The sequence below is a fragment of the Scomber japonicus genome, chromosome 22, assembly GCF_027409825.1.
Source record: "Scomber japonicus isolate fScoJap1 chromosome 22, fScoJap1.pri, whole genome shotgun sequence".
Lineage (NCBI taxonomy): Eukaryota > Metazoa > Chordata > Actinopteri > Scombriformes > Scombridae > Scomber > Scomber japonicus.
Window position 1 is genome coordinate 13,589,963 of NC_070599.1, and position 13,877 is coordinate 13,603,839.

A 13,877-nucleotide genomic window follows, 5' to 3' on the forward strand; every position below is an offset into this window, starting at 1 on the left:
GATTAGAGGTGCAGAGGAAGAGGGCAAAGCAAGGGATTGAGGAGTGTCAGGTGTGCAGCCTGAAACTAATTTAAAAAAATAAAATTAAAAAAAAAAAAGTCTTTCAATGTTACTACCCAAATCATTTGTCGTACCCCTCCTGCCTCCGCCTTCCCGCTCTGTCCTCCTATCTCAAAAGAACATGACACATTACAACGTTTTTTAGACGGTCAGTTTTCTCTACCTCAGCTCTACAAACCACATATCACTCCACCTCTGGTTTCAGCCTGTCATTTCACATTATATAACTTGAAAGCATTCCAGCTGGGGAGCAAAAACATGACACGTGTCATGGGAGGTGATGAATGGTACAGAAGGGGGAAAGTGGAGACAACCCCCTTTTTTCCACCAGCCTGGCTAGCCTCATATAACCCGCAGGCTGTTAACACAAGACAGTAATCTTTTTGCAATACAAAAAAAGAATATGCAGAATCCTTATATGGCCGCCAGTGTTAACTACTATGGTCCTCATTGCATGCACATAACTCATTCCACCATCAACCAAACAATTTTATTTCAAGTGCAGAATCACCATGTACAAAAAACAGCAAGCAAATAAAACAATAAGTAAAACAACAACATTATAAACATCAATGGTAAAGGGATATTAATAAAGGTACTGGACCTGTCTAAGTTCAGGAGTAAGCTGTAATGAAGTGAATAAAGGTAAGATTTCAGTCTTGTGATGGAGGCCATTCCAGAGATAAAGGGCATGGTACGCAAATGTTCTGTAGCCAACAGATTTTTGGCTGGAATGCAACAGCAGATCCCGCCCAATAAACGCCAATGTCTGTCGCCAAGTCACTGACTGACAGAGTGATGAAGTTACACTATTGGTCCGACGCCAACTATCTGAGAATGCATTTCATACCAACCTACAGCATCAATTTTCACTGTAGGTGTATTATTGTTATTGAATTTTAATATTTTCTAGGCAAGAAGGCAACTATTTAGATTTTCAATATGGGATCCGTTTATCCAAATAATGCCTGGTTGGAGAATTGCTCCAATGTTTTCGGTGATGTTTCGGAGCAACTGGCCAGGTGAGAGCAGCCAGTCATCTCAGGAGTTGGAGTTGGTAGTGACTGAGATGATTCAATGTCTGTCGTCATGCCAGGGAGAACTTGAAGAGATGAATTGAACCATGCAGCTCTTCGGTAATTTACTGCTAGCTCTAATGACTCTGCAGCATTTTGATATCTGATATAATTCCTTTTGGTGGACAAATGTTGTCCACCAAAATGTCTCACAAATAAAATTTAAGAACTGTAGCTGCCATATTAGTTTGTCTGAGTTTAAAGTGAAGCTTCACATCAAGCTACAAGGCAGTTTGGATTTTTATTATAGCTAAAAACGGGCTGAAAAACATACTTATTTTTTTCACAGTTCAGTAACATAGTTGTGTTGAAGCTGAGCTGCTTCGGTTAGCAAGTAAGCTGAATTTACAAGTACACAAGTCCGAACTTGGCATACGTATGGTCCTATGTCAGATTGACTTCAGTCAAAGCCCTGTGCACTTCTGGAGGCTTGGTCGCCCTGTGTCGCTACTTCCTGTATCCATCTTCACAAAGAAATAAAGCCATTTCTTGCTCAGTGGGTAGAGCACCCACCCCATGTGTTGAGGCTACAATTGCAGGCAACCCCGGTTCAAATCCCGCACCAAGCGGTCTTATCCTGCGTGTCATTTCCCCCCTCTCCAGTTTCCTGTCTCTCTCTCTACTAACCTGTACAATAAAGGGAAAAAAAAGCTGCAAAAAAAAAATTCCATATAGAAATAAAGCCATTTCGCGATTTATAAATGGTCCAGCCATACCGACTAGGTTTTGAACCTGTCTTGTTTGTTATTGAAGAAATGACCAGGAAACCTGTATTGAGAGAGTGAAGAGGGCATGCCATTGTGTATGGTATAACTAGCTCAGATAGCTAAGGTGGTTCAAGTCCATGCAAGGTCTTGTAAGTTAGAAGAAGAACCTTATCATTTTTTCTGTTTGTTGTCAAGATTCTAGCTGCAGTATGCTAAACGAGCTGAAGACTTCTAACAGCAAAAGTAGGCAAAAAATTATGGAAGATACAAATGCATGGATTACAGTTTCAGCATCACACATCAACATTACTGTGATCATACCTTAACTACTGCATAATCCATAGGCAAACACAGTGTGGAATAGCCAGTCTGTGCATGCTATGAGGATAGCACAACGACTGTAAAGTACCACCATATACTGTCAGTTAAGTAAGACTAGAATCCTAAGTACAGCTTAGGTTTGCAGATATTAAACTTCTAGGTTACCCACAGTGACGCAACAGCATACACTGCTCCCAAAAAAAACGTATTTCATAAAGTTAAATGCAGACGGTAAAAAGAGAATCTCCTCTTTACAGGACCATCCAGAGCCAAAAAATCTCCTCATGGCACACACATTAAATCCTAGAAACAGCGCAGGCTTACAAAACCTCCCGACAGTAAAAACGCATGAAAAGGATATTCTTGGAGGCAGATGAGAATTGTTCATTTCTGAACAGGAGGGATTGCTCTCTTTTCGAGAGACTGAAGCAGGAAAACAGCACCAGAGGCCCAGCCCATGACAAAACAAAGAGATTAAATGACCTGTGAATGTGACTTTCCATTTCTCCATTAGCTTGCTCACAACTTAGAGGCCTGCTGCCCCCTTCTGGAGGCTGATAAGATATCATAGAGCAAGATGGGGATGTGATATGAATAATAGCCTCACACAGTCTATTGAGTTGGTTAAATGTGCCACAATTACAGTCAGGGTAATATTTTCAAATATCTCAAAATCTCTCCTCTCTAATATCTTCTGTTAAAATCTTAATTCTTCCCTTTGAGAAAACAGATATTGCTGAAATCTGCCCTCTTGACATACAATAGAAAAAACAAATGCAAATATGCCGGAACCCCTCTGAAGTGAGATTTCAGCATTGGCTAGGGCCAAATGTCAACCAGCTCAAACAGATGGTGTGAAGAGCCGGGCTGAGTGGCTAACCTTGGTTGGTAGAGACAAGGGTGGGAGGGCAATGCGAGGCACTGAGTGTTTTTTTTAATGTGTGTGTGTTTCATTGGATGTTGTGAACATCAAGAGAGCTCAGTGTTGCTGCCAAGATAGAAAGGTGAAGTCGTGTCAGGCCTGCTTGCTTTGCAGGTGCGTTCCGCCTCTGTGGGATACTGTCAATCTGCCACAATGACTGAACAATGTCAAGATATGGATCAGCGGTATGGGAAAGGTTTTCATTGTTGAGCTATGTTTGATAAACACGACTGTATAACTAGTGCTATGATTAGATCGGATTTCTTAATAATAAAATTTTTATATCTATTAAATGTCAACATGTTCTGGAGCCCCTTTAATGTGCCTTAAAAGATGAACTTGATTAAAGGGAAATTGGTGTCTACCTTTGTTTTTCTACAGCAGCAGCTTCGGATTGTCTATATCATTGAAACTTAATTATCAACTATTAGTGTCTATAACTATTAGTTATAAATCGTCTGCTGATGAAAGTCATGTGCTCTGACAGGAAGTCTTAAAACAGCTACTAAATGGAACTTGAGGTGAGATTATATTAATGACAACTAAATAATAAACTTAAACTCTTTTTGCCTTTGTTGAATGTAGTTTTCCATCAAGCACTACAAAAATAAATATTCGTCAGTTGATTACGTTCTATAACAAAATTTCTTTAAAAATGTGTTTACAGATGCCAAAGAGTTCATTATAATGAGACCTCTAAACTTCTGTTTTTCCCTTTGTCCATGCACCACTACGTCTCCACTACTACAGTAGCTATATACTGTCTTCATTTCTGCCTTGTTACCAACTAGTGTCAGCTCCTCTACTGTATATAGGAACCCGTAGGGTATAGCCAATATTATTACTGAGAAGCTGTGAAACAAGTAAGATTTCCATACCCTCTAGCAAGCTGTTATTGGGAATTCCCAACCTTCCATCCACCTAAAGCAATGTGTTTGATCAGCACACTTAAGAAAAAGTGAGATTTCCCCAACCTTGCTCTGTTCTTATGACCACCAAGACGTTGGAAACTGAAGGTCGACTTCCATTTTTTTAATCAAGGGATTTCTTCCGTTCTCCTGCTCAAAAGGAAGAGACAGACATATTCTATATTCAGTCTCTGTTTCTGGTAGACTGAGTAAGGGGCTTTGAAGAGAGGTGGGTGGGTAGTAGATGGATAAGTGAAATTCACCTCTGCACAAATGCCTATTGCCTGAGAGAAGGCAATTTCCTCCAACTCTGTTCACCAGCACATAGCTGCAGTCCGAGGTTGGTCACACGTCAGTGCTTCGGAGAATGTATTGTCCTTTGGTTAATGCCAAAAGAGAGGACAGTCTTCTAGCAAGTCAAGTATTAATAATATCTTGCTACAAGCTGATTTAGTGCAAACGTTTGAGTATTGAAATTATATCTGTTCAGGGAATTTATCTACACTCTGCTGTGTTCAACATATTGAAAAGGAGACAACTCAACATGAATGGTTTTTTCCTTCTTTTTTTTTTGACAATGACAAGACATTCTTCCTGGATACCTATTATTACCTCGTATAAGTGAGTGAACTTGAATCTACATTAACAGTGGTTTCTACAGGAATGGAGGGTCATAACATAATGATAGAATACTGCGGGAGCGCCACTTCAGAATATCCCTTTTCCTCCCGAGTGGAGTGCCTCCTTTGATCATCAAATTGTTCTCCTGAAAATCCGCTCTGTTCTTGAATTATCTGGGCCGCTGAAGTGGAAACTGAATTTTCTGTGGAGGCCAAAGCTTCTTAAGAGAAAGGAAAAAGAAGGGGAAACTAATAAAAAGGTGTGAAAATGACACAAATTGAATAAATGTGCAAAAAAACCAACAAAAAAACAGATTGGCCCGGTCCCTGAGTGCGACAGAAGAAAACTAATCAAGGTTTTCAGACATTACAACTGAGCACCGATGAGGAAATAATCTTTCTATTGCTTTCTCTCCACACAACAGAGAAAAGCACCTACTGTTGTGTTATCTCAACGATTGTGTATTTATCCGTCAACCTGAAAGAACTGAGACATATTCAGGGTACGCACTGGTTGTACAGCAACAAAACTGTAAAGTCAAGTAAGAGAAAACACACTCGTACCATAAAAATGACATGGAGGGGTAATGGATAGCTAGTAAACAAAGTAATTTATCTAAATCCCACCCATTACACAGACTTCACTATTGCTGCCCTTGGACCTTGATTAAGATGCTAACACAAGACCGCTTGTCAGTTCTAATGTAAATTACCCGTTAACCACTGTCATTGGCACCCTGTTTCAATTTTCTCAGCTTGATCACCGTTTGTTGTGGTTGCAGTTAAGTAGCCTACACATTTTCATATTCATGCATATTCATATTGATTCATCCTCTTCAGACGCAGTTGAATTCATTAAGAATGCCTCTCCGTTAGCCAGCACAACCAACAAATGAGCACTGATTCCCCCCCCCCCCCCCCTGTCCGTGAGTCTTTCATGTTGGCTTTGGCTTTGGTGCTGCTTGGGTGTTTTCTGTTATACAGACACCACAGCATCCAAATTATTTTTTTACTTAGATATTTCACTGTGGCTAAAATTAGTGAGCCAAAAATGCTTACAGAGCAGATGACATTTCTACTATAACCATAAACAAGGACAAACTTCATTTATGAAAAATGTGGACATATTTTCAGCAATGTGACAACGTACTCCCAAGCTGAACTTTCCCTGCACTGCAGTGGGACAACACGCAGATATTTTTTTTGTTTTTTAATGCCTGTGTATGACTGTGAATACCAAACACCATTTATAGTAAAGAAGAAAACAGGGAGAGAGCGACTGGAAAAATTGAGCCCTAGCTATTTTGTTTACAGCTAGAGATTTTGATATCTGCTGCCTGGTAAGAGAGAGGCTCAACAAGTTTAAAATGAAACAGACAGACGCATTCTCACACAATGCAGCTTGAGGGGAAATCACTTTTGGGAAACTGTGCTCTTCCAGTTCAGAATTCAAATGAATGTGGAAGGGACTCTGATGTATGAGCGGAAAAAAACAAGTGAACTCAGGCAAACAGACAGTCAACCAAAACATGCAGAAGGCAAGGTGGGAGTAGATCAGAAAAACTAAGCCATGACAATATGGCTAATATTAGATTATAATATTATATTACATTGTATAATATTATATATAGATAATACATTAGATCTAATGTAATGAAAATAAAGTGTATGGTGTTTGTGTGCATGATGGTGATAGCATACCCACATCCAACCCCATCGACCACCCTGACCCTGGTGCTATAAATATAACTGCAACAAATATGTATTAATCCAAGTGTTTTTCCAGTGCTCCATTCAGACTGAACCACTGCTAAAATTTCACATGATCTTTAACATCAATGGGATACTGACGATTTTCACTTGTACACTGTGTGAGCGCGATAACACCCTACATTATCGTGGAATTGTTTTGACTCATCTTCCCCCTCCTTGCTCCTCAAAGGACATGGACATGAAAGATGCTGTAATAAGAGTAGCATAGCGTCTTTAAGAAATAGGGCAGTGCATAATGTGTGTGCAGCAAGCGTGTTGTCAAACGAGCGGCAGAAAACGGCGGATGTGAGCCGAGCGAGGAAAAGGTCAGCAGTAAATTGTCAATCTGGCAGTAAATGTACAGCACAGGCTACAGTGTGTCACAAGACCAAGAAAATTGAAGAGGGTTAGCCCGATAGTAAGCAACAACGGGTTAGCCTAATCTGACTAAGTTCACTTACGGTGGACTGACCTTTAAGGTGTACCAGCTATTTTCATTTTAGTGTTAATCTCAACCGTTCTTACTGTAAACTGAGAAGTGAGAAATGTCTTGCTGCTGAGTCTCTTCCAAATTTTTTCTCAGCAACCACCCCTCACCTGCCCCTGCCACCCAAAAGCAGTCAAGCTATAGGGGAAACACTGAATCCACAGCTTAAACTAGGCCCCAACAAGTAAGCTAGTTACTGCTGTTTGAATAGCTTTTTCTAAAAACCACAGTGCGCACCTTTTTTTAGAAACTAAAAATGCCATTTCTACAAATTAAAATGTGTATTTGTGAATGTTTTCAAAGATTGCTGCCTTCAGTAGGAACAAATTGGCTTGGGGCTGAGCTCTGCAAACAAGGTAAAGTATTGACAGATGGACTAATGCATTGTTGGTTTTGGCCTTTATGGAATATGTTCAAAAAATATCTAAAAAATATAGTCTTATTATTTTAAGGAGAATCTCCTCTGGTAGACTAATAGACACAAGGTAGCTAATAAATGCATTAAGGTAATCATCTTGCTTCTCACTCTTTTGTTGTTGTTTTTGTCATACAGTAGAAATACCAAGTTTCTTACAGTCCAGGTCAAAATATTCCACATGGCTGAAGGCAGCCATCTCTTGCAACCCCCCTGGCTCCCGTTTACTTTCCCATCCTCATCTTATTATGTCTGCCAGTTTTCACATGAGGGGGAAATGAACATATGTCAGGTGAATTGTGTGGGAGCTTTGGCGTTTCCCATTTTCTTCCGTTGGTTGCCTGCAGTGATGGGAATCCATGAATTTCACTTTATTCTTCTGTTGCGCTCACTAGAACTAAGTCAGCTACTGCCGTTAATTAAAAACTAAACATACTGTCACAACATTAATCATATCATTTAATATATAAATGTACACTGAGCTAAATATTTGCATTTGCAATGATGTGCTGAGGGCATTAAACAAATCTAGAGATGTTAATTTAGGACGTCAGTGCTTCTATTATTGCTTGAAAACAAATAAAAATGTATCATTAAGCAATGTCTAGAGCTCCCAGAACCAAAGACTACCTGTTTCCTGACAAACATCTGTCCACACAAGACAGAAGAAAAAAAAACCCAAACAGAAATCCCTTTCCCCATGGAGCTGATTTAGTCGAGGTTTCTGCTCAGTGATATCACACATACAATAGCAACCAGTTGTTTTCAGAAGCATGCCATCATCACACAATACACACACACACATTTCACCATGTGATTTCTCAAATTAGCTTTCTGTCTGGGTGATGGTGTGTTAATATGTGATGGCTGAGACAACTACCTTGTTAGTATTTGTTACCTTTGATTGAGAAACACTATCAGAAGAGTCCATCAAATGGTCCAAATGCAAATTGTCATACATTTCTGTGAAATAATAAATATTGTGCTACAAGGAGTGGAGCAGGTGGACCTGAAAGCAGAAAACTACAGGCTACAAGAACTAAAGAATTAATATTTATTCGCTAGCAGGACTCAGGAGTGCAGGCAAGCAAAACAGAACTGAAGACTGAGCTGAACAACAGGACTTAAATACAAACTGAACTAACGAGGGAATAGGGAGCAGGTGACTAGACAGAAGAACAGGCAAGTAGCTGATTGGCTAGGGGAAACACTGGCAGCCGGGCAAGACTGACAAGTCTGATGCAGGGCAGGTGTAGAGGGAAAAGCAGACTGGAGAAGAGTGCAGGAGTCAAGGGACTACAAGAAAATAACACAATAAAGACAGAAATGGCAGGACAGTGACAGGATCGTGACACACAGTACTAAACTTCTCTTGATCTTCTTGTCATCTTTCCTCTCAAGGACCCTTAATGGCCCCCAGACCTCACTTTGCAAACCACTGATTCAGAAGCACAGTAGAGGAACTGACTGTATTGTAGTATGAATGAATAAAGAACAGCTTACCACTGCTTCATCCACAGAAAGAACCCGCTCCTCATCCTGTATGAATGCCACTTTATCCTGGACTTCTTCCACTGTTATACTGCCATGTTACAAAATAAACAGACACAGATGACAACAGTGTGGGTTAGTCTTATTAATTAAGACAATGACTGCAATGACTAGGGAATATGTTAATGTATTGAGATAAATTTTGTCAGTTTCAAGTAGGGTTGCAAAATTCCGGGAATTTTCAAACTTGGAAACTTTCCATGGGAATTAACGGGAATTAACGGGAATAAACCGGGAATTTACTAAACTGAAGGTATGTTCTTGTTAGGGAAATTAAATATAGTTGTGTAAAATAATATTTTAGCATAATCCTGAATAAAACAACCATATATCATGCAGGGCTACTGAGACCACGCCCCCTACATGCAATGTGCATACTGAGACCACGCCCCCTACATGCATTGTGCATACTGAGACCACGCCCCCTACATGCACTGTGCATTCCTCCATCACATGCACAGATGTTCAACTTGATCATATTCAACTTATAAATACATCTCTTTTAATTGTATCCGTTTTAATTGTATTATTTTGCTTATAACTAAACAATTATTTTTGCTTAGATATGATACCTTTCCACTAAATTACCCTAAATTGTCATAAATCCCCATAAATTCCCATTTAATTCCCATAATTCCCATGGAAAGTTTCCAATTTGGAATATTTCCAAATTCCCCAGCTTAACTTCCCATGGAAATTTACCAGAAACTTTACGGAAATTTTCCACCCCTTTGCAACCCTAGTTTCAAGTCAACTTATAATGTCTCATTTTCACTCACAATTTTTTCAAAACAAACAGTTAAGTTCAAGTCTTGAGAGTTAAAATGAGAAGTTGAATGAATGTCCTGATTGTTCAATTTGAAATCAACAAATTATGTTTGTTAAGAACCATTAATAACATGTCTAGCAGGTTAATACATTGCAACATAGGTGTCGCTATCAAATGTTGTGATGTAACGAACGTGTCAAGGTCATCACTACTAGATATATGAGGCACGTTTTGATCAAAAGCACAATCCCCATACAATATGCTGAGCAAGCTAAATAAACTGTCTTCTCAAGGTCATTTCATTCCTTTTTTTTTTAGAACTCAAATCAACCAGTTTTTGCTTCTGTTCTTCTCTGGAGGAGATAGAAAGAAGCAACATATGCTAAGTCACTCTATATTAAACAGATACATATTTCTGGTGTTTCAACAAACAAGAGGATAAGTAAATCATAAAATGTTTTGTTTTGGATGAGTGATTCCTTTAGGTAGTTTGGACGTTAACAACTTTGCATTGACTCGCTGTCTTCTCAATCTATCTCACTCTGAGTGGCCCGCAACATAATGAAACATGCTGCACAATCAAAATAGCATCCACCATCTCCTATCATACAACACTTGGATATTTCCCTCTACCACTCTTCCTTGCTGGTGTCTTTTCTTCCAGAGGTTCCATCTAAACTAACACTACTGAGCTGAGATAATGACTGCATAGACAAGATCAATCCCGGGAGTCCATCAAAAGCGGAAGTGCAGGCAAACATACAAAGCGAATAGCTTGTTCCACTACAGAGGATCAATGCTCGGGGTAAGTGCTGGAGAAAAACAATGGCTTTCTCCATTGTGAGGACGCACAGAGGCTGCAGAGTAGCGGCTCTGAAAATCTTGTCTGAAGAAAACTGGCTTTGGCCCCAATCACAGAGGGCATACACATATAGACCATGGCTTCATAACAGCATGTGCTTTGCAGAGCACACCTACAGTAGGCTTCGCTGAAATACACAGTGAGAAACATAACGGAACTCACTGACACACACACACATACACACACACAGATAAATCCTGACAGAGAGGAGGGGATAAAAAGCACAACCTGTTCGTGGGCCTTTGGGAGGCTCCATCATGGTTTATTTCCTGAAGCAGTTGGTAGACTCTATTTATAGGACAGCATACTGGTACCAGTTAATCCTGCACTGGGCTGCCAACTGCCTGCCAGCTGGCACAGTGGGTTGCATTTGTGCGTGGTGCTTGGGAAGGTTTGGGATGAAATACTGGCGAGGAAGTCCACAGTCTACCTCATAACCAATGTGTGTAGAAAGGATTTTTTTTCTTAAAACCCCCATGTCCCATAGCACAAGCTGACAACTACTAACTGTATACGTGACCAAACTTTCTTAATCTGCAAACCCACTAACTCCAAAAACAGTGAATATCTATTTATTCTGATAATTAGGAAACATGTCAGCAGTTTTTTTGTCTTAAAATATGGAATCCAGCATAAACTTAAAACTATAATGGAAAAGAAAGTTTTGGAATCTTTATTGTGAAGCAATTATTGGCAGCTAAACATGCACAAAAAACAAGATTAGTTCACGGTATAAATGACAGAACAATTATCTGTGAATCTGCATTAAAGATAATTAGCAATTCCAATCGAGTGGATTAAGAACGAGGTAGTGTTTTGCTAAGTGTCATTAGGGACAAAGCCAAGAGCTTTTTTGTACAAGATAAAGAGTCTGCAATGTGCATGCTAATCTAGTTCAAAGTCAGCAAACTGCCTGGCGATGTGCAAGCATCAGGTAAACCAGTGACTTTGGCCTTTGCATTTATCATAATAGCAACTAAATCAAGCTCAACATTTAGGCGTGTGAGCCTTATGGAGCCTTACAGTATAAAATGGTGATGTAGCATTCATATACAAAGCCTCCACACCCCCTGCTTTATTCAAATGGCCATCAATACATGTCCTGCCTCAAGATAGCCAGCTCACCAAATCCCATTGACTGACAGATTAAAACAAAGGCTGTATAGAAATAAGCGGCACTTGCAGATATTTCAGCTTAGTAATGTGTTTGTTTAAGCACAGCATGTGGAGGGAACCGCTTTGGGAAGGAGGGGATAGAGTCGATGGATGGAGGCAGAGCTGCGTAGGGAAGAGGAAGGGCACAAGGGCTGAATAATGGTACACATCCAGGCACAGGAATGCATAAGTGGGCACATAGCGCTCCCTGGAAAAAATTGCTGCACAAGCACTCCGTCCACAATGCAGCCATATGTTTTATAGCGCTTTCAGTTTACTATGCCCAGCCCCGCTTCCTTTCCGGGAGAATATGCCCAGTTAGCTTAAGCGGTATTGATTTTTTTTTTCCCAGGCATGGTGTGGGAAGGTGAGAAACGTGAGGGGTGGGGATAGCAGCGGAGAAAAAGGCGTGAAGGGGATAGGCTCATTGGATATCACTCGCTCTGTTTTTCTGCAAGCCACCGGCAGAAAATGTACATATCTAGCTGGAAGGCAAAATGGGATGTCATTCTCTTTAGAGCTTGCAGAGGTTAAACACTGCTCACGACAGCAAGTTAGTCAGCTTGGGTGGCTGCGGGGGAGATGGGAGATTGAGTGAGGTGCGGGGTGGGGGGGCCACAAGTGGATCTGCTGGGGACTTGAATATTAAAACAATACAAATGAGGCAATGGATTACTTTTTGAAGTTTGCTCGAGAACAGAATAGGTGTAGGAGTTTCAGGGAGACGTGTGCACTCAGCTTAGACTGATGAGATTACACTGCATTAAAAGTAAGGTGGAACTAATGAGTGTTGTACACATACATACTGATGTGAGTTAGGTGCTCATGAAACACCCATTTATCTTATAGAGCAAGCAATATGAGACAGTATGAATGTGTGTGTGTGATTATTGAAATCCAATCTTATTGTTTATTATACTCATCTTTTATGTGGTTTTGTTTCACTTTGCTGTATGAGCATTACTTCTTCAAATGACTTCTTAAAAACAGAACTACAAGTGAGTGAATTTGTAGTCCCGTCTGACATGGTAATATTTCTCTTAACTCCCTTTATCCAGACTGACAGAAATAAAGCACTTTATATTGTGGACATGAGGCTATTTCCAGGCACGGTGCTGTAAAGGAGGGTTTTTAATTAATATGGAAATGCTCTGTGATTGCACATTTCTGGAAAAAAAATTAAAAACAAGAACTTTGCACAACTTTATTTTTGTTGGGATTCTCGCCAGAAAGTTTAGATCTTAACTAGGGTTGTGAACAATAAACCGATACAACCGGATATTCGGTTCAATAAGTGAGAGATACGGCTGCATCGGTAGCAGCCTCCTCAATCGATACCAATTAGCCATGAATTCTTAGATGAATCGATTGTAGAGTCATGGATCGGGTGTCGCAAGACTTGGAGTCGGTTGGCAGCATCACACATGGACCAGCGTCTCTAAAACAACTAAACTCTGTAGAGTGATAAACAAGTGACAACATACATTGACGTGATTTTATTGTTGCTTGGGGATAGGTGGTCTTTTACATATTTGAAAAGAAAATATTACACTTTCATAGAATTGGCTTCTTTAGTTTATAAAATATCTACAACAAATAATAACCGTAGAATCAAATCGTGTCGTTCTTACACTGTATCGAATTGAATCGGTCTGTAATAAAAGGATATCGTTTTTGAATCTGGATGCATATCAAATCGTTTATCACAGAGCGATGTGCAACCCTAATCTTAACCCCTCACAGTATACTCTTAGAGGGCAACTGTTGCTGTTAGCTAGATAGTAGTATTTGACAAACCCCCAACAGTAACACACAGTGGTACAAAAAATGACACAATGTCTTAACAAAGGAAAGCTTCTCTGCTACTTTAAAGAGGAACAATATATTTCATAAAAATCTGGCGACTAGTTTTTGTTCATTAACGATATGAAAGTTCAGACTTACTACAGAGAGGTGAATTAACTTTCAGGGTGAATCCCATCTCATAAAAACAGGACTGAATTGAATTAAATTTTATGAATGTAACTTCTTTCCTATCCTTGGGCCTAATACTGGAGTGCAGTAGATCTCTTTTCTGAATTAAACTAGTCTTGTAATATATGTTGTTAATATTGTTGGCTGTGATTCTTGATTTAGGTGATGCCATGATGGTTTAGGGGAGGGGGGTTGCTTATTTATTTATTTTTAAAGGAGGGCTATTTTCACCTTTTGTGCACATATATATCAAATTGGTGACATTTGCCAGTATCAATCTACTGTAGTTTAAGGGAAA

At 39.7% G+C, this 13,877-nt stretch overlaps 1 protein-coding gene across 1 annotated transcript in view; it reads right to left on the reverse strand.

Annotated features, from left to right (window-relative positions):
• The window catches only part of LOC128383709 (glucosidase 2 subunit beta-like), a 132,708-nt gene that overhangs the window by 95,241 nt on the left and 23,590 nt on the right, over nucleotides 1–13,877 (reverse strand). The window contains exon 8 of the mRNA XM_053343305.1: nucleotides 8,772–8,850. Coding sequence (XP_053199280.1) covers nucleotides 8,772–8,850 — 79 coding nt within the window. The remainder of the gene's footprint in view (nucleotides 1–8,771; nucleotides 8,851–13,877) is intronic.